We start from the raw sequence: 21,860 nt of genomic DNA on the forward strand, positions 1-21,860 counted from the left end.
GGTTTAGCCAATCACAACACACTGGGCTAGCTAACCAATCAGAGCCCATCGCCTATTTCTGAGGGAGGGGCTGCATAAAAGAAGGAAATGATCAGTGCGTTTTTCAGAGAAGGGACAGAGCGGCGTAGAATAAAGGTAAATTATGTGGAATATAATGCCTTTTTTAAAAAACTAAGCATTAACACGTTAGACTGCACCCCATAAACACAATCAATCCTAGGAAAAAAAAAACAGTGAACCACCCCTTTAAAAGTACAAAACGAGGATTTGTAAAGAAAAATGTCAGAGGATTTCGATATAAGCCAAGAGAAGACTGGTTTTCCTTTGCTAAAGTAAGGAAACTTGCCTCCTTTGCTCCTGTAAACAAATCTTGGTTCTCACGAGACTAGCATATTCTCACTGGACCTTACACTACGCCTACCTTCTATGTCATCCGCTGGAACGTGACTCTCTCATGAACGTGTGTACAACAGTTGGCGGAAGCTAGAGATTACGGTTTATAAAGTTTTAAATATGGTTATTTTTCTTACAAAAATGCTTTTTTTATATATTGTCAATGGACAATGGTAATTATATAAAAACGCAATATTAATTAAACAGACTATACATTTCATCTTATTATTTACATAGCAACGCATCATGCAGGCACAATAGCGCTGTATGACAGATGTATCACTTTTATTAAGATTTTCCTTTTTTATTCAAAATATCCACTACATTTTTCAGTACACCACATTAAGTATGCCACTTAGTACTGTAAGACTTTGAATGTTAAAGTGCAAATTAACACCTGACCTATAAGCCAAGAGAAGACTGGTTTTCCTTTGCTATAATCAAAAATTGGTTCTCACGAGACTGGCATATTCTCACCGCAGCTTATGCTACGCCAACGTCATCCACTGGAAACTCTCGTGTATGAATGTACAACAGTTAGCAGAAGCTAGAGATTATGGTTTATAAAGTTTTAAACATGGATATTATGGTCACACACTTAGGATGGCTTGAGGGTGAGTAAATCATGGGGTAATTTTCATTTTTGGATGAATTATCCCTTCAAAGGTCATAAATGGTTTAATATGGTAATAATATAAGGAAAAACATTATTTGGTTATTTAAGACTTTAGAGCTCTGTTCCAAAACCTAGTGAGCATGATTTTTTTTCATCACAGTGCATTCTGGGATTGCCTTCTCCATGGAGGATACTGCATATACCATGCTGCCATTGAACTGAGTTAAAACAAGGTGTTTTTGGAGAAAACATAATTAAGTTACTACCTGTTCACATCAGTGAGGCAGCTCACTACTTTTTGGAGGAGAGAAATGAGTGTTTGAAATGAGACTGAAGTGTTTGACTTACATCCTCTCCGCCCTCATCTTTAGAGTCCTGAGATACTCCTAAAGCTTCAGCTCTCAACCTTTAATCAAAGGGAGACATTCAAACTTTAATTAGATTGGAGTCACAGAGACGTTTAGACTCACAGAGACTCTTAAAAAGACCATGAGCCACTTTCGGACACACAGAATGCATTTTTGCATTCCACTGTGCTGTTTTTCTATTGTCTATGTCAGCTGTCTCAAACTCAACTCCTGGAGGGCCACAGCTCTGCACAGTTTTGCTCCAACCCAAATCAAACACACCTGATCCAACTAATCAAGGTCTTCAGGATTACTATAAACTAGAAAAGCAGGTGTGAGTTGGAGCTGGTTGGAGCTAAACTCTGCAGAGCTGTGGCCCTCCAATAATTGAGTTTGAGACCACAGCTCTATGTCAGTGGTTCCCATCCTGGGGGGTCTCGACCCTCACTAGGAATCGCTAAAGATTTATAAGGGGTCCCCAAGCTCACTCTAGTTTTGAGGGTTACAAATAGAGATGAAACAGTTACAGTTTGACGACAAACCACAATAAAATTCCAGACAGTTAATATTACCGTTACACCTTTAACATCTTAAAAACTTTTTTTTTAAATGGGGTCATTCAAATTTTTTAATGTTAAAATAGGGGTCCCCTGTGAAAAAGGTTGGGAATCACTGATCTATGTAAACATCCACTAAATGGACATATTTGAGTGTCACATATTTTTCAGTGCCTCGCACATGACAAGGCATTCTAAATGCTAAAATAAAAAAAATAAAAAAACGTGTCTCGAAACCTTTGCATTTTCTGCCCATTCCACTGCTCATGTCATCCTGGATTAAACTCACGTTAGTGGTAAACAAGGCCGTAAATAATATTTTTATTTTGAAATATGCACGCATTCACAACAAAGGCTCTGTTAATGTTTCTTGTCTTGTCTTAATCAGTGACGAAATACATAAATCACATAAATGATAAATGAGTTGTTAGAGCACAGAGACAGACCAGCCTAAAAATATAACCTTTTCACCTTGTTGTTATCCTAACAACACAGAAAATGACATGTAATAGAGTGCAGAGGTGCATCATTAATATCAAATATTAGGGAGAGGAGGTGGCGGGACGATATGGCCATATCTCATTATTGGGGGAACTTGTCCCCCTCAATGTCTATGGTGGTTTTGGCCCTGGATTAAAATTGTTTTTAAGGACCAATCTTAAAATCTGTCAACAAACGTCAATGTTGTGACAGAAAAATACAGTGGAAACAAACACAGGCAAAAGTTCCAGACCTCTTTAGCTCCTCCTCCAGTTCTTTCACTCTCTGGTCCACTTTGCTCTTGGACTGTTTCACTGTTTCCAGCTCTTCCCGGAGAACTTCCTGTTCACTCGACAGCTCATCTACTTTAGCAATCAGGTCATTCTTCACAATATTCAGGGCATTCCTACAGATAGCAAAGGATTCCATTATAACCTGTAGACGCATACATGGACAAATACACACACATTCTGTCTTTCTTTCCCGCTTACTTGGTCTCCAGTAGTTTTTTGTTCTCTGTTAGCAGATTTTCCACCTCTTTCCCCATGCCTGTGGGATATACAGTGTTAGCAAGTGTAAAGACCACCATAATCTCAGATAAACAGACTAAGGGACAGCTGATTCAAAACTACATCACGAATGTTTGAAATTACATTACAATCACAATTACAGTACATTTATTACTGTAGTAGCTATTTAAAAGTCAGTCAAATCTTCTCTTTATTGAGACAGTAAACAATGACCTTTAAGGGTTTTATTTGCAAGACATCTAAAGGGGTATAATCCAATCTGATAAAAGATAATATGATTCATATGAGCCGCAAAGCCATGCATTCGAAAGCACAGCACTGAGCAGCTGAAGTTAATAGGATTAGAAGAGCAGAAGCACAGGACAACATCTCACCAAAGCACAGCTACTAATAAGAAAAGTATCACAATGTCCTACTGAAAATAACATGAGGGGGAAAAGGAGGCTATGAGCCTTACCAAAGAAATCATCCCGGACTGAAATAGAGGGCCAAGGAGGAGACAGAATGAAAGTGGCGAGGAAGGAGGAGGAAGCCAAATGACAGGAGGAGTAAAGATATGAATGTGAAGACAGAAGAGAAGATTAAAAGAGGAAGATAATGATGGAAGTAAAAAAAAAGATAAAATAAAAAAAAAAGATTAAGAGAAAAGAGAAAAACAAATGTATAGGTACATGTTAGATATTTATCATCACACACATACAAATGCGCACGTACACACACACACACACCTGATAATTACATTATAAAGCAAAATGATCAGCTGTCACTATTACATAGAAAAGTATTTTTTAATATATCAGACCTTTAAATATATTACACTTTTGAGGGACTGCCTTTAACAATTACAAAATAGCTATATATTAAAGACATGCCCATATACATTCAAAGGTCTGGGGTCAGTAAAATAATGCTAATGCTCAACAATACTCAACAAAGCTGCATTTATTTGATCAGAAATACAGTAAAACATTAATATTGTGAAACATCATTGCTATTTAAAAGTACTGTTTTCTACTTTAATATATTTTAAAATGTAATTTATTCCTATGATGACACCGCTGGATATTCAGCATCATTACTCCAGTCTTCAGTGTCACATGATCCTTCAGAAATCATTCTAATATGCTGATTTGCTGCTCAAGAAACATTTCTTGTCATTATTAATGCTGAAAAGAGTTTTTGCTGCTTATAATGTTTGTGGAAATTGTGGTACTTTTTTTTTCAGGATTCTTTGATGAATAGAAAATTCAAAAGAGCAACATTTAATGTATAAAATATACATTTTGTAACAGTATAAATGTCTTCACTGTAACTGTTGATCAACTAAAAACCCTTGGTGAACAAAAGTATTAATTTCTTTGAAAAGATACAAATCTTTCTGACCCCAGACTTTTGAACAGAAGTGTATTTGTAAGTGTTTTAATGTTTGTTTTTTGTACATTTTTTAATGTCATGTGATTCTGAGTTACAGTTTAATGTGGTCTTTAAAGTAATATGACTAATTGTGTTTTATGTGGATGTTAAATCCATGCAAAAGTCATGAACAGCAAAAAAGAATGAGAACTAAAAATACCAATCAATCAGTGATCAGATACACACCTGAGAATTCCCCTAGGGGCATGGCCGAGAGAAGCACACACAGGAAGGAAGCACAGAGAGGGGTCAGGGGTCAGTGAGTGAGACGGCCACACTGAGATAAACAAATCAACAGCTCTACCTTGATAATGAAACAAAACAAATCAGAAAACTGCCAACATAAATAACGGGAATTACTCAAATGAAACAATTCAGGATAACTTCAGCAGGCCAAAATGTGCTTATGGGCAGGAGATACAGCCATGAAGCAAGCATGATATCCCAAGAGACTTTGCTTTGGGGATACATCCAGCAGTGTGGCTTTCTGACAAAAGGCATGCAGTTTAAAGTGCAGGGAAGAAAGGCCCTTAGCCACCATATGCTTAGCAATGGTACTTAAAATATAATCAGAAAATGAAAAATCATTGATCTTAAATGCAGGTTACATATAAACCAAGGTAACCTGCATTTATGAGAAACCGTCAATATAGCTTACCGAGAAGTTCGGCTCCTGCGTCCACATCACCGATGATGTCAGACTTGGCGTCTTTGATCTCATGGTACAGAGAGTCTGTGTTGATGCCGAACGCCTCATTCACTATGCCCTGAGAAGGACTTCAAAGGAACAAGAGCTTTCGTCATTATTTCTGTGGCTTATTTCACTTCAAAACTTGAGCATTTTTTGAATCCTTTATATTACACAAAGCTACTTTCTAAATAGCGCTTTTAATGATTTAGGCCTATAACTTTAACTTCGATGGTCCGTTTGTATTGTATTGATCGGGTATTTTGTTCTTTTTATTCAGTATTTAATTGTGTGAATGATGTGTATCTGTCTACCTGTTTCCTCCTCCGAAGATTCGAGGGTCCAAGCACATATCTAGCTCTGGTGTTGAGTCTATAATTTCCTGAAACTCTGACCATTCATCACTACTGCCCATACCTACAGACAAACCCAGAGACAATCATTTTCCTGTAATGAAAAATGTGACTTCTGCAGTCTGTAGAATGCACACAAATGCCTTATGCCTTAATTTGACATTGTGAAATCATGTTAGTATGGATTTAATCGATGCACATGAAATGTCAGAACAAAGTGTTTCTTTACTTAGAACGCAAGTGTCTGGGGCGGTTTCCAGTAGCGGCCAACCAATATATCAGCAAGGCTGATAAATCGGCTGATATCTGACAATTTTTAATTACTAGCATCAGCTATATACTAGGATTACAGAACAAAATCAAGGAGAATATTTATTACTTATCAAGTTCAAATTATTACTATTATTATATAATCAAATTATTATTATATGATTAGTTTTCAAAAATAACTATTTAAAATGAATTAAATACTTAGTAAATATTATCTAAAAAATATTAAAATGATTAATTTTACTGAAACAATGTTGTGAATGTGCTATTTACTATCTTTACATTTTCTTTAAAAAAAATATATAGTACTGTTCAAAAGTTTCGAGTCAGTAAGACGTAAAACACTTCTATTCAGTAAGGATGCATTAAATTGACTGTGTAAAAGTGACTGTAAATACTTTATATTGTTACAAAAAATCTATTTCAAATAATAGGAAATACTGTATTTATTGTATTTTTTTTCAAATAAATGCATCCTTGGTGACCATAAGAGACTTCCTTTAAAAATATACAAAAATCTTGCTGACCCCAAACTTTTCAACAGCAATATGTTAACATATATTGATATATTGATGAACATCAGCATTGGCATCAGCCTTTAAAAAAAAAACTATCGCTTTTTCCTTGTTCTTTTATTCAGTGTGTATTCTTTGTCTCAATTCTTCCTCTCTCTCACCAATGCTGACGTTCCTGGTTTCCTGAGAGACCTGCACCTCCATGTTTCTACTAAGACGCTTTGCATTCTTGCGGCCCCGCCTCCGGGACATGTCGAACTCTCCCACCGATACCAGCCCATCATTCAGAGGGGTAACTGTTGCCGAGGGAACAGACGAGGTGGGAGTGTTTGATTTGCTCCCTGTGCTGCTGGGCGTGGCTGCGACGGAGTCTGAATCTGAGCCATCCTCCTTAAAACAGAGAGAACAACATTATCACGTACTGGATTAACAAATAATTATACTTACTAGCCAGGCTTATATGGTACAAAAATATATTGTCGTAAAAATTCAAACATGTAAATAAACATTTAAAACATTTTCAAATAATAAAATCTCTGTGCAGTACCACTACATCTTTTGAATATCAAGACATTTATCTTTTGGTAACAGAAAGCTGGTAGCTGAAATGGCAACATAAGAAGTCCACAGATAAAAAAGCTTTGTCAGACAGCACTGAAAATCAAACTGCTTTATACTCATGTGACTTGAGTCAAGAATCACGTTTTTTTTCTTTTCCTTCAAAGAACTGATGTACAGTTATGCGTGCGCAGCCGACAGATGCTTCATGTAGGTGACATTCACTTCATTACATCAGCTTTTTTTTTTTTTTTTTTATAACATCTGTTCATTTCTGATGGCTAAAATAAGACAAAGATGTCACAGGACAAGGCAGAGGATAGACGACCAAACCAAAATCATGGACCCTTGGAGGCCTGCTGGTGTCCATCAAAAAACCACCCATGAACCTGATCTTGACACAAGCAGGCATAAGGGGGAGTGGCTGATAAAATGATGATTATTATGACTCCTCCCCTGACGCTTTGGGGTGGAGTCATATCTGTCACACCTGGTAGCCAGGGGCGTAGACAGGTCTGCTGAGACCACTGGAATGCCAGACATCTGACGAAACCATTCTAGCCCCCCCAGGACCCCCACGTACCATGCCATCTCCGCCAGGAAACAAACTCAGTGATGGGGGGCGCTCTGTTTTACTGCAGAAAAAGAAAGAGAGACAAGAAAAGTTAAATATTTCCCACACTAAACCAACACTGGCACAACATAAAAATGAGCAAAAAACTCAACGGAGAGGGTGAAAACATAAAGACACAAAATCACATAGGAGAAAGAGGTACAGGTTTCTCAGTCTCTGACTCCAAGACCGCTAAACTGAGTATTTGAGTGGACGGCAGGTTCATTTTTTATTGTAAAGGAGTAAAATGGGAGGCAAAAGGACTGCAGGGAGACACAGGGGTTTAGGGAACTGTCAGAGATTGTGGGGCATTTTTACCTTTTCCTCCTGTTGTGTCGTGGACTGCAGAGACACACAGCAGCACACGCACAGAAAGAAAGAAAAAGAAAGAAGGTGAACACATGCAGACTCACAAACACAGTTACACAATACTGACACAGGACATAACGTCACATTACATACAGTATACAGTATGTATAAATAGATGGAACTGACTGTTTCTGCAGGTATCATCAAATGTAATTTAATGCCTTTACATTTTTTTAATGACATACACAATATATATGCATATATTTCTCACACAATCACACTACCGGTCAAAAGTTTTTAATGTTTTTGAAACAAGCCTCTTCTGCTCACCAAGGCTGCAGTAATCGTAATATTGAGAAATATTATTTCAATTTAAAATAACGGCTTTCTGTGTGAATATATTTTAAATATATTTTATTCCTTTGATGCAAAGCTGAATTTGTATAAATGTAATTGGTGGTGTAAATGTTATTTATTCTGAAGCAATATTTTCAGTCCTCTTTATCCATTCTTACTGAAATCAGCATATTTGTGCTATTTGCCCACTTAAATTGATTTCCAAGGGGTTTTTTACCTTAAAAAAGGGCAATTTTTTCCTAATCTTATAAAATGTTTGTGTTATCTTTCATATAAAATTCTTAAATTTCATTAATGAATTTAATTATTATAATAAGACACTATCAGGCTGTTACCAATCAATTAAAATCAGTATCAACAAAATTCATCTTTCCACTGCAGAAGAAACAGAAGCAGCTGGATTGGCATTTAGATGCATCTACACAGACAGTTTAATGAAGCTCAAATGTACCATGAATGCAGTTACATTGCAAAAATACAACTGCATTATAATGTTATGAGCTTAGTGTTTTAAATCATTTTTAATATCTGTTGCAAATTAGCTTAAAAGGGAAATGTATATAAATAATTTCAATTAATTCAAATTAATTATAATTATTTATATCAGCTGCCAGTAGTATCTGTAGCAGAATTAACATTACAATCAACTAATCTGTTCATTCAGTGAACATTCAGTGTAGATTCGTAGAACGAATAGTGTAGAACCCAACCGCTGGGTCAAAACAACCCAATCACTGGGTCAAAACAACCCAACTGCTGGGTCAAAACAACCCAATCACTGGGTCAAAACAACCCAACAGCTGGGTCAAAACAATCCAATCACTGGGTCAAAACAACCCAACTGCTGGGTCAAAACAACCCAATAGCTGGGTTTGTCCCTTTTTAACCCAGCGCTGGGTTATATTTAACCCAGCATTTTTTAGAGTGTATTAAAGATTCCTAGAACACTTATATGTTGCATAGGTATTAGCATTTAATATACACTCCTTTAGATCATCAAAATATGAATTTGTAGATACCAAACATGGTATAGGTGAGGTTACATTAACTAGTGGTTCTATCATAACGCATGCATAAACAATATACAATACAAAAGACAATATACAAGAACAGTAATAATACACACAATGACCTGGGGATATGCATGACAGAAAGGTCAAAGAAAGGTTTGTCTATGAATTAATGAAAGGGGTATTTTTTAATAGGCAGTATGTGTCTGTTTCAGAGGGAATTAAGTAAGAGGGAGAATCTTTTGAGATGCCATTAAGTTGTAAAGTTTATCTGGTATGGCTAAGGTGGAAGTTGAAAAAATGCAATACTTTTAAATATGAGAGTAAACCACCCGTAGGTGGTGGCAAGTGTTAATGAGTGAACATTTGAGTCATTAGTTCAAGCGATTCATTCAGATGGCTGATTCATTCAAGAATGAAGCAAGTGCCTGTCTGTTTTTATGAATGGATCACTGAGTCATCGACTCAAATGATTAATTCAAAAACGCTGAGTCATTCAGTAACGAAACACCGCTGTGTGCTGCTGCTCAGAGATTATTGAATTATTATTACACGTTTATTGAATGACTAAAATTAATGTTAAATCTGCAGTCGTGCTGATATTCAGGAAACAGCATTTTCTTGATCGTCTCATGTTGCTTAACTTGGCTATATCATATGTTATATATAAAAACTAAATTTTTACCACAGTATGTTTGTTCTATGAGTTTCTTTGTGTGTTGTTGTGCTCATGTGTTTTGATTTCTCCACGAGATTCTCTCACACACAGACAGGCTGCGTGAGCCTCAACTGGTGCGACCTTGGTACTGTCAATACACTGTCATTTACAACGAATGTAATAAAATCAGAATCCTTCTCACTGAAATTACTCAATTGCACTACACAATTTCTTTCCGAATTGTCGAAATGTACATTCTCTGATCTTAGTTTTACTCCATGTCCCCACTAGAGTTGAAACTGGGAAAATTTCTTATCACGATTATAGTGACCAAAATTATCACGGTTATCAGTATTATCACGGTATTGTTAAAATGTGCTGGAAATTTTCCAAATGTACTGACACATAAATCACATAAACTGACACTGACACATAAATTTGATCATGATTTATCGTCAAACTGGTAGTTGTTTCATATAGTCCCCGCCGCTGTCCAAACATCCCCAGCAATTTCGCACCGACGGGAGGCAATTATAAAACTGGTTCCGTGTGTATATCACACTAATCTACAAATTTTGCGACAGCAAATTAAAAGTTATTAATTATGAAGGCACTATATTCAAAATAAACTGGTAATATTTTTCTACAGAACCATCTTAAAAAAAAAAAATTTCTGTAGAAATAAAATTTAATGACTTTTAATGCTATTTAAGGTCTTAATTTTCGCAAAATCCATTTAATGACGTTTAATGCTTTTCAATGCCCCGAGGAACTCCTGCTGATTTATGCTGAAATTGAAATCATGATGAAATTGCAAGCAAAACCTTAATTGTCGCAATTAGGGACTGTGTAACTGGACAACCTATTATTTCATAATATGTTATTTTGTATTTCATTATAATAATGTATATATACATATGTACATATACAAAAACAAAAACATTTCTTACATTCTGTGGGTAAATGAGTGCAGCTTTCTCTCATTCAGCTCTGACATGTCACGGTTCAACTCATAAAGCTATTTAAAAGCTCTGTATCTGATGAATAATTTAATAACATTAAAAAAATTATGTATAACTGAAGGGGTTATTCTTAGGCAAAAGACATCATTTCTCACTCTCTCACAAATCTGTATCAAAATTCGAACCTGCAAGTATGTCTATGGCAACGCTTAATCAGTTGAAATCAACTGACTGTTTAAATGAAAAAAAGAAATGTGTGAAATGTGCGGAGATGTGTGTATAATCGAGTATGACTATAAGCTAGCCACAACTCTAGCTCTGACTAAGCAAGACATGACAAACTGTCACTGAGCATCATCACCTAGCACCTAGCAACGCTGTATCCAAGACAACTGTTTCAATAATGGGCCATTCTGTTTCATCAAAATCCAAAGCATCTAATACATACGTCCAAACTGCAATACACAGTCATAGCTGATGTTCCAAAATTAGAGAATATGAGTTTGCAGATTGAAATTCGAAGTATTTAATTCTGTTTAAAACTAATCAGAGGAATTCTTCCAACTGGTTACCAACAAAACGTGTTATTTAATAGCACAAAACAAACATGCAAAACACAAATTAATTCCAAATGCACATTCCAAACTCTTCAAGTAAATGAAGGCTTGGAATGGCCGCATTATGCTAATTATATAAGTTACTCACGCCCGTCCGCAGCCTGTAGATTCAGACTGGTTGCTGCCTGTCTGTTGCATCTTTGAACGCTCAATGTGTTCCACATATGTTTGTATCATCTGAAGAAAAAGAAAAATCAATGTCAGTGTATATGCTGAATTTTCGAGAAGTGGAGCTTTGTATTTGTAACTTTCGAGTTATTGCTAATAGTGTCCCCACAATTTCCATTATGTTTCCATTCATTTTCCATGCCAAAAATAAATTGATCAAGATCACAATTTTTAGCAGCTCATTTTTTAAATAACTAGAAAAATATTATATCCACTATGGAAATTTCCATGAACTTTCATATTATTTCATGCATTTCCATAACTTTTCCTACATTCGTTGCCATCCTTTTCCTCTTGGTTTTCCATTGTCTTGGGAACCCTGTGTTAATCTGAGTTATAAATCTGTGCTGACCTCTGTATGCCGCTGGTGAAGGGCGTTATACTCTTTCTTCATGTCTGATTCTCGTTCTTCCAGACGAGAGACTACAAGAGAGGAACATCACAAATGCATATTGCAAGAAACTCAAATCTCGGTGTCAATGTGTGTGTATGAACAAATGTAGTTAAGTGCACAGACTCACTCTGGTCAGCATAGTTCTTGGCCTTCAGCTCGAGTTGTTTTGTTTGTAGCTCCAAAGTCTCCAACATGGACTGCAACTCCTTCTTGTCTGCCTCCAAGACATCTTCATATTCAATGAACTTCTGTTAACATGCAAACACACATTCACACAAGATCAGATCCTTTATCTTATAACCTGAATTGGATGGATTAATGGATGGATGAATGAACAGACAGACAGACAGACAAGATAGACAAGGTAGATAAGGCAGACAGACAGACAAGATAGACAGACAGACAAGGTAGATAAGGCAGACAGACAGACAGACAAGATAGATAAGGCAGACAGACAGACAAGATAGACAAGGGAGATAAGGCAGACAGACAGACAGACAAGATAGACAAGGTAGATAAGGCAGACAGACAGACAGATAGACAGATAGATAGATAGATAGATAGATAGATATCATATATTGTCATATATTGTCACGTTGTGTGTTTATTGTCTTCATGTTTCATCATTCAAAACATTTCTATCTTCTTTTTATTCAGTTACAGCAATAGCTGGATGTTTTTGTCCATATTAGCGATTTCCTGAAATGTCATGAGTTCTATTACTTCTGTGATGCATATGTGGGGTTTCTGCGCGAATGCGTACATGTGTTTAGGATAGATAGATAGATAGATAGATAGATAGATATCATATATTGTCATATATTGTCACGTTGTGTGTTTATTGTCTTCATGTTTCATCATTCAAAACATTTCTATCTTCTTTTTATTCAGTTACAGCAATAGCTGGATGTTTTTGTCCATATTAGCGATTTCCTGAAATGTCATGAGTTCTATTACTTCTGTGATGCATATGTGGGGTTTCTGCGCGAATGCGTACATGTGTTTAGCACTCAATAATGCACACTCAGTCATGTTTTGGGCATGAATAGGAAAAATAATACTTCTCTCAAAAGAAATTTGTGAGTTATATTTGCTCAAGAATGTTTTGAGATCATTCAACATTCTGAGTTTGTTTAATACTCTGTTTTGAGTATGAATGCTCAAAACTGTTAATCCACTTTTTTGTTCTACATTTTTTTAATGTTTTATTTTCATGTTCAATATTATTTTAAATAGGACAAGGAAAAGAAAGAGTTAGATATGTAATAAACTGCATTTCTAAATCAGTAAAACTGCAAATATTGTCTTAAATTCTTATGATGCAAACTGTAATTTGTGGCCCTTCACATTTTACAGGTGCATCTCAATAAATTAGAATGTCGTGGAAAAGTTCATTTATTTCAGAAGTGAATTGTTGGGTTTTTGTTACATGAGCCAAAATCATCACAATTAAAAGAACCAAAGACTTAAACTACTTCAGTCTGTTTGCATTGAATTTATTTAATACACGAGTTTCACAATTTGAGTTGAATTACTGAAATAAATGAACTTTTCCACGAAATTCTAATTTATTGAGATGCACCTGTATGTGGTTTAAATGTGGCCCCCTTGGCCACTGAACTTGAGTACCCCTGCTACAGAGTGTGTGTATGTATAACTGAACTGACTTTCAATGCAAAATTATCCATAACCACAGTATGAAGCAGAATAGCACAAGGTCAAAAAGCATTTTTGAGAAGGAATTGTTCTTCAGATACAATACAGTCACATTTATACACACAGTTACCCGGGCACATTACACACACACACACACACACACACACACACTCCAAGTGCTGTGTGTGATGACTTTGAGCTGCAAGGATTTTAAGTGGAACACAATAGGCTCTTTCTGCAGTGCAGCCCAGCCACAACCAGCCTCCTGGAATTCAGTAATCCCAGCACTGCAAAGAAAGGGAAAAAACAAACACACTCTAACACTATTGAACTAATCATACTAGGCTAATAGTGTCATTCTAATGATTGTTTTGACTTAAATAAAGTCATTTCTAGAGTACTATATACACCCCATATCAGAAGCATGTCTACATATCGGATTATAGAGGCATTAAATATTATGTAATGCTTTTCATAATGTAATTCCAGACTGATCATTTGAGTTCTTTCTTGCTATACCTTGACATAACAATATTTCTCATTCTGCAGTTTAATCATGAACGGCCAGTAAAGGTGAAGTGTGTATTTTCTACATCACTAGCTACACTGAATGAAATACATAAAAAGATTGTGTATTATTTGATTGTGTGAGAGTGTTTCAAAATAGATCTGTCTGTCTGCAAATGGTTGGCCAATAGTCACCCAAACCTCGCGACATTGAATAAGATTATATTGCAGTGTCAGGCTGGTTGGGATCCCCCCAAAATAATAAACAATGTGCAGAGTCACAGTTTACACTTTTTGGAGGAAGTAACTTAAAATCTGTTTGCACTTGTCTTGCATATTAAACAGGGATATAAGATTTTAATATTGAATAAAATTACATGTGACAAGTTGGAGTTGAGCCAAGTGCACCTGTTATGCCACCATACATCAGAAAGATGTGAATGCCTCATGCATGTCATAAATAATCTCTATCAATTAAGCTTTTATACTGTTAGATGTCATTTTTCTAAAGCTAAGTTACAGCTAAAATTCTAAAATGCAAGTTTATTGTAATGATGTTAAATTAATCACTGATTTCTCCCTTGAGGATCAAGCTGTTTAACATTCAGAATATGTGTTCATATATGGATGAGTCTATATGAGAGGAAGACAGCGAGAAATAGTGAGGTGGATGTTCTTACTGTGGCCATTATACTCTACTGCCATAATCCCACAGGATGCGAAACTGGAGAATGCTGTTTACTTCCCCTCTCTCTCCCTCCATCCCTCACTATCTCACTCGCTCTGTGCTCTCTGTCTGTCTCATAACATGAGAATCGGGTAACAGCATCAGCCAGCCTCCTTCTATGAGAAAATTGATTACCCATAATTATCCTCCCTGCTCATCATCCTCCCACTTTTGTCCTCTGCACCCCAAGCACATGTCTTTGCATTGCTGCAATAAAACAATAAAAGACCTATCCCTAACACAACCATTTTATTTTATTTATTATATTGTTTTAAGCCATAGCCGATTTCTTTCTGCACAGAAGACACAAGCCTGCTACACACAAAATTCCCTACTGGCGTCTATTATTTTTGGAGAGGTGGTTGCAACTGGGAAAATGCTCAATAGATTTAAGTGAAATGTTTATTATATAGTTTATAGTATCAACATATTTTATGAGAGCATGATAAATACTGTCTAGAAATAATAAAAAAAGAGGAAAAAAACTGTGCATTATTTAAAAATGCAGCTTCTTTGGAATAAAAATTGTAAAATAAAATAAAGACATTTTTTAGAAAATAAGAAAATAATAAAGAAAAATATCTTTAAAATAAAGAAATAGATATAGAAGAATAAATAAATAAATGTGGCCGGCTTTCATTTTGAAATTCCAAGACAAAACAGAAGTAATCAAGTAATGGGTGAGAAGCATCACTGCAATTACTACATTTCATAAGCATGTTCCTTCTCTGTAGCATCTGTGATACTGAAAAACAGCCTGTATATTCTCTTTTTTGTCCTTTCTTTCTGTCTTCTGATACAATGATCTCTGCTCTTAAAATACATTGCTCAGTTATGACAGATCTATCATCACTCACTCTCTATCATATATTCACACACTAAATCTTTACAACTGCAGCAATGACTTGCGCTTAAAGAGGAAACACACTCATTTTTTGATTGCATGCCACTTACACTGTCTAAACTCTGCTATAAAGATTAACACAACAAGAATCCCTATAATGTTCCGGCTGTGCAGTCGATAACATAGTTACGTTTGGAAAATGTTTTGGCAATGTTAGCATGTAGTGACGATGCATGTGAAGAGTCATAAAGGGCATCTGTTCCCTGTAGCCGTCTAGTCATAGTAGCAGTGCCTGTGCTGATGCCCAAAAATGATGAGAGTGTTTGTCTGCATATTATTTATGTACAAACATGTATGAGATAATCTTTTGTAGGAGATTTAGAGATTTATTTCCTGCAAGTATAGTCAGAGCAACACATACAATTTTCATTATGGGACAAAGCAGATGGGTTGCTGGAAGAACTACAGTGCATATTACAGGACTATACTTCATACTAATGTGTACAGATAGAGGCACAGCCTACAGTATCATATTTGCTACATGAATTTCTAAGGCCTCTAAATTATCAACATGATCAAAACTTTGCTGAAAAACCTGTTGCACACAATCCACTACATGCCTCTGTCATCTAACTGACAGTTTATACTTTTTTTTTAATAAGTAAAAGGCATTTTTGTATGATTCTAAAATCATCCCCCTTCGGGTTGTGGTACAAGTGTTTTTGCTGTGAAACATTTAATGATAATAATTAATAAAAAAGTAAACGTGAGAATAACTTTAATATTCTTAGTAATATTTCAAGATGGACGCTAACTGGAATCATGTTAAAATGTAAGTATCAAATATGATAAAACAGGCTTTTGAGGAACATTTATTTGTACATCTCTCCATCATCATTGTGTTGCATTGCATTATGTTATACCCCCACAATAAAAACTACAGAGCTTTGACCATAAAACTAAGCATTAAAATATCATCTTACAAAGTAATATTATTGCAAAGAGAGGGAAAAAACAAACACACTCTAACACTATAAATTTTAAATCCGTCTTCAGTGAACAAATCACACTCGGCTGATCATGTCATTCTAATGAGGGAAGATATAGAGTTACAATTTATATATAAACAGTTATACTGTCATAAAAAAAAACTCACTGATTTACATTACAGGCTATCAGAATTTCATCTTACTTTTTATCCATATAAATAACAACAGCACTAAATTGCATTTGTTTATTTTTTGTTTTGTTTCTAAGCTGGGCCTTTGAATAAAATTGAGGTGTTTACTTAAAGGGGTCATATGACGTTGCTAAAAATAACATTATTTTGTGTATTTAGTGTAATGAAATGTGTTTATGCGGTTTAAGGTTAAAAAAACACATTATTTTCCACATACTGTACATTATTGTTTCTCCTCTATGCCCCGCCTTTCTAAAACGCGTCGATTTTTACAAAGCTCATCGGTCTGAAAAGCGAGGTGTGCTCTGATTGGCCAGCTATCCAGTGCGTTGTGATTGGCCGAATACCTCAAGCGTGTGACGGAAATGTTACGCTCCTTATCATACTGTGATGCCGTGTCCCGGCCGGAGTGACGAGACAAAAACATTAAAACCCATTACAAATGAGGCATTTGTTGCATCCAGTGGGGACATAATTAAGGATTATAATGACTTTTACTCTCTACAGTCCTCCATAAAATGTGCTGCACACATCTGAATATTTGGGTTGAACTGTTCTGGAACAGTGTTGTAAATACAACTTAACCACTGATTTCTAGTCGTGTCCTCTTTTGGAAGACCAAACAAAGTAGTTTCGCTTTCACAACGAAACACACAGCGCCTTCACGACATGGCGGCAGCAACAACAATACTACAGCGAGAATAAAAGTTACGCCTTCTTTCTTTGCGTGAACATTTGGGCGGCGTTATGCAAATCTTCCCATATCGTGACATAGACATGTGGGGGCGTGTTAGAACGAGCCGTTTTTGGTAGGCGTGGCTGACTCTTAACTTTTATAAAGAATATCTATATATCTCATAATATGGATTTGAGACTTTAGTCTTTGCAACTTTACAGATCTTCTTTATGCACCAAGAGCTTGTAACACTTCAAAGAGAAAGGAAAAATTGAAATCGCATCATATGACCCCTTTAAGAGTGAGCTCCATAGCCTCACTATAAAAGTCTACATAAAACACAACAATACAGAACATAAAACACATATGCAAGCCTCTTTGTTTTGTTTTTTTGTTTTTGGGTTTTAGATTTTTTTGGTTTTATAAACTCAACAAAATTGATTTTTCTGACTATTATTTCATATGCCAGGCTTTACAGGGTTAACGAGCCAGTGTCAGTGTTCGCAGGGCTCTTGTAAATGTTTACACAGACACATTATGATCAAATAATACAAACGCTCTTGTTTGAATAGGACATTGTATGAAGAGAATGATGGGATGTGTGATGAGATGAAAATATTATAATTTACCTCCTCCGCCTGTTTGCGCAGCGCTTTCTCCCGCTCATACTGCGTGATGAGTTGCTCGTTGTCCTCCTTGAGAAGTTCCAGCTCCACCTCGTGCTCCTGGTTCTCCGTTAACACCGAGTCGAGGTTCTCCAGGACGTTCACCACCAGCGGCATCAGCTCCTTCACCACCTCTTCGTCGTAGCTCTTGATGAGGCGCTCGAACTCCCGGTAAATGCTGCTGGCCAGGCCCGACACCCGCTCTGACATGACAGACACTGTCCCATAATCGTCCTGGTACACCACCTCGTCCAGCTCCATCATCCTGGCGGCGTCTGATCGAAACTCGTTATTAGAGAAAGAATAAATAGTAAACCGGCGACACGAATTGAAATGGCTTCTATGAATTCATGACAATGTCATCAGGTGCACATGATGCCACTTCGCTCCACGGCCCGATTCCACCAGCAACAGCCGTATTTCGGGACGTACGGCCGTTTAATATTCAATATTTGTTGATCAGACGGAGCGCTCGCGAGGAGCCGAGCCCTCTTCCCCGCCCGTGCTCCTGCGCCACAGTGTCGGCAGCTCGATCACACGCGCCTCGCTGCTACTCGGTGATTCTCCGGTTGCGTCCGTCTCATCGCTGCACTGGAGCGGAATCCATCTCATCACATCACGCCCAACGAGCGTCTGTCTGACGATGCACCTGCCTCCCAGCAGCCGCAGCCCGCGAGCCCAGCCGTTACTGAAAAATCAATGGAGGGGGATAAAAACGAATATAAATAAATAAGGGAATAAATAGCTACCGTGCAATATGCCTGCGGGCTCTCGTTGTTATTGACAATCGGATATTGCTTTTCTAGCGTTATGTCAGACTGGCCATTTTTGGCATTACAAATCAATCCGGTGGTTGACAGACAGGGCGGCGGGGGTTCGTGATGCTGTTTCCGTCGGTGACTCTCTGTCTCTCGCAGAGCGATGATGGAGGGGCCAGCTGACGTCACAGCGCCTGCATGAGCAGGCCGGGATAATGATGTCTGACCGCTGCTGTGCTCCTAACGGAACACCATCAACGACATGAATGATGTTATTGCTATATTTAATGTATCCTATGCCGTAAACAAGTATTAAACGCAAACATTGGCTCATTGATTAATACAGCATCCTTCTTTGATTTGAGCTTTTTTTAATATGAGTTTTTTTTTAACGAGGTGTCAACACTGTGTAAATCGAAGCCGATAAATCAGGGGTCCAGGCAACCACACATATAAGGTCACTTTACCAGTTGGAGATAATCGGTTTAAGGCATCACAGGGGCAATTTTTCAGAGCCGACCGCAAAAGTTCTTGCCAAACCCATCCCAGATTGCATCATGTTGGTCTCTAGCCCCCACGCGTCTTCAAATGGGATTGCGATTACCGCAATTGGCAATGTGACAGTCTGCAGCACAATTTATTGACAAAGAAACAAAAATGTGCATTTTAATTAAATTCCTGTGCCATTTTTAGCAAACTTTTGTCATTTGCACTTCTGTAATACTGTGTTGACCTGACCACTGATTTTTGAACAAAACTCATAAAACTATCACAATCGTGTATGATTGAATGGTACAAAACCTGGTGACTTTTGTAGCACGCTAATTTTGTAAACACTACAAATAGACAAATATTTTTCTAATATTTGTTATTTGATATAGAAATAAATGGTGCATAATTTAGAGGCGAATATTGCCTAGTACCATGAAATCCACTAAAAATACAAAACATTAAAGGGGTCATATGATGCGATTTCAAGTTTTCCTTTCTCTTTGGAGTGTTACATTTGACTACAGAGAATGACAAGTGTGACCCCTAAATGAGGAATACTAGAGAGTTTGTTACGTACTTGAACGTGACTTTCGTGACTCTGTTCCTCTGTCCTTCTGCGCTCATTTGAGTGTAACAGGTGCAGGAGTTTAGTGGGCGGAGCCGAACTGGATCAGCGTGTGGATTTAAGCTGTGTCAGAAGCTTGCTCTTGGAGTTCCCTCGAGCTGTTGAAAGTGTGTGCACGTGCTCCCCAGATATTGTGTGTTGTAGCAGGTTTGCTCTGATGTCCGGTTAACCTCCTCGTGAGGAGCAAGTTGTTAGCGGCATGGGCAGGTAAATGTGTCAGTGGTGTACCCTTTTTAAATCAGATTGGTGTGTAGTGGGAGGCCCACTTTTTATTTTACTATTCTTTTTTTCCTGTTTATTGGCTAGGACGGAGGTAAGAATTGTAATTTGATTTTGTTCTTTTGTGTAGGGAAGACCATTTTAAAACTAGCCAGAGATCCCTTTTTGTTTGTTGTTTTGGGCCGGCTAACCCACTGAGTCTGAGCTACGTACCTTTCCCTTGATGGAGAGAAAGAAACTTAAAAACGCCAAAATAAACCTTTTTGTTTTGAATAGATTCCAATGTGTTGTGGGAGCAAGAGACGGAACTCCGAGCGACCCTCGAAACACAGGCGTCGCTCTCCATCTCCATGTTACGTTTAGTTGTTCGATTTGTTGCACGAAACGGTAAAAAAAAAAAAAAAGGATGTATACCTTTTATAAGGCTACACATACTGATATTTATAAGGCAATATCAAATTCAGCCTCCACCCTGAAGGTCCTCTTTCCATATTTCACCTGTTATGAAATAAGTAGGCCTGAATATATACTTATATTTTTAAATGGCAAGTATAAATTAATTTTGTATCTGACAATGATTACATACTGTGAAAAATGAAACCAAGACCTTGCACAAAAACATGAACATGAAACCAGATTAATTCAGTGTTGCATAAACCAATTAAGTTGTATTTCTGTAGTCGGTTTTGTACTCAAGAATCATTGATACCTCCTACTTTGAACAATATTAACCTGACACTGTAACCTAAAAATTCAGCAAGCACATGCACATAAGTTTTTAAGTGAAAATTTCTGTTTATTTCAAGCAACATGGTAAAACATCCTTTTATTGTCATGGAAAAAAAAATAAGCAATACAAAACTGCATACAAATGAACAATACAGAGGTGTATTGTATGAAACGGGCCTCTGTGACATCATTGTATCCAGTCACATTGCCAAGCAACCACTTTAGCATTTTTGGGCAGGGACGGCACTATGTGGGAAATGCCCACACACATTCACAGACGTGTCATATTTGACCTTCCAACTGCCATGCAAAGAATAAAGCAGTTGGCTAATGGTAGGAAAGGCCAAATTCAACAGAAGTATTAAAGAATCAATGGCGCAGCAACTCTTTTCAAGTACAGAATCAGGCATATCAGATGATTCTCTTAGTTTAACGGTCTCTGGTTACATTCAAATGCATGTATGGACATGTTAATAGTGTGATATTGTCAAAGATGTTTGATTGTACATATTCTAATCATTGCCATACATATATGCTTTGGCGATTATCAGTTACAAAAACCGCATTTGGTCTGGTATCTAAACTACTACTTTTACATTTGGCTTTGTGCCTTACTCAAAAAAAAAAAAAAAAAAAAAAAGGGATGAAAAGGATGAGTCATATCAAATCAGTAAAAAGCAACAGTGTTTCATTTATAGGGCATTGCGAAACTGCAGCTCTTTCGAGAACCAGGGTGGAAAGGCAGAAAAAAGGAGGGAAAATAACTGCATAAAAAAAAAAATGCAAGAGCAGAGTACAAAAATGAGAAGTGAAGTCACCTTATTGCACAAAAGAATTTGCCATCAGAACACATTCACTGGGTTTCAAAGGGAGATCTGAATACGCTGATACTGAAGAGCTTGCTTTGGCGACCAACAGTGGTACCAGTTGAACACTGCATAGACTTTTCTGAGATTCATGATGCAAACTTGTAT

General features: G+C 36.9%; 1 protein-coding gene across 7 annotated transcripts in view; it reads right to left on the reverse strand.

Moving 5' to 3' along the window:
• The window catches only part of LOC107689052 (C-Jun-amino-terminal kinase-interacting protein 3-like), a 37,840-nt gene extending 18,896 nt beyond the window's left edge, over nucleotides 1-18,944 (reverse strand). For 4 of the 7 annotated variants that reach the window (XM_016486929.1, XM_016486931.1, XM_016486930.1 and 1 more), the window contains exons 1-14: nucleotides 18,028-18,944; nucleotides 11,936-12,056; nucleotides 11,767-11,837; nucleotides 11,335-11,423; nucleotides 7,652-7,675; nucleotides 7,304-7,355; nucleotides 6,324-6,552; nucleotides 5,339-5,441; nucleotides 4,995-5,113; nucleotides 4,523-4,534; nucleotides 3,381-3,398; nucleotides 2,885-2,942; nucleotides 2,647-2,799; nucleotides 1,358-1,415 (exon numbers count right to left, since the gene is read on the reverse strand). In XM_016486929.1, the coding sequence (XP_016342415.1) occupies nucleotides 1,358-1,415; nucleotides 2,647-2,799; nucleotides 2,885-2,942; nucleotides 3,381-3,398; nucleotides 4,523-4,534; nucleotides 4,995-5,113; nucleotides 5,339-5,441; nucleotides 6,324-6,552; nucleotides 7,304-7,355; nucleotides 7,652-7,675; nucleotides 11,335-11,423; nucleotides 11,767-11,837; nucleotides 11,936-12,056; nucleotides 18,028-18,327 (1,407 nt within the window). In that variant the 5' untranslated portion in view covers nucleotides 18,328-18,944. The remainder of the gene's footprint in view (nucleotides 1-1,357; nucleotides 1,416-2,646; nucleotides 2,800-2,884; nucleotides 2,943-3,380; nucleotides 3,399-4,522; nucleotides 4,535-4,994; nucleotides 5,114-5,338; nucleotides 5,442-6,323; nucleotides 6,553-7,303; nucleotides 7,356-7,651; nucleotides 7,676-11,334; nucleotides 11,424-11,766; nucleotides 11,838-11,935; nucleotides 12,057-18,027) is intronic. The other 3 variants (XM_016486925.1, XM_016486927.1, XM_016486928.1) reach the window with 3 other exon arrangements.
• Nucleotides 18,945-21,860: the final 2,916 nt, after the last annotated feature.

Source organism: Sinocyclocheilus anshuiensis, unplaced genomic scaffold, assembly GCF_001515605.1.
Source record: "Sinocyclocheilus anshuiensis isolate Anshui unplaced genomic scaffold, SAMN03320099.WGS_v1.1 scaffold653, whole genome shotgun sequence".
Lineage (NCBI taxonomy): Eukaryota > Metazoa > Chordata > Actinopteri > Cypriniformes > Cyprinidae > Sinocyclocheilus > Sinocyclocheilus anshuiensis.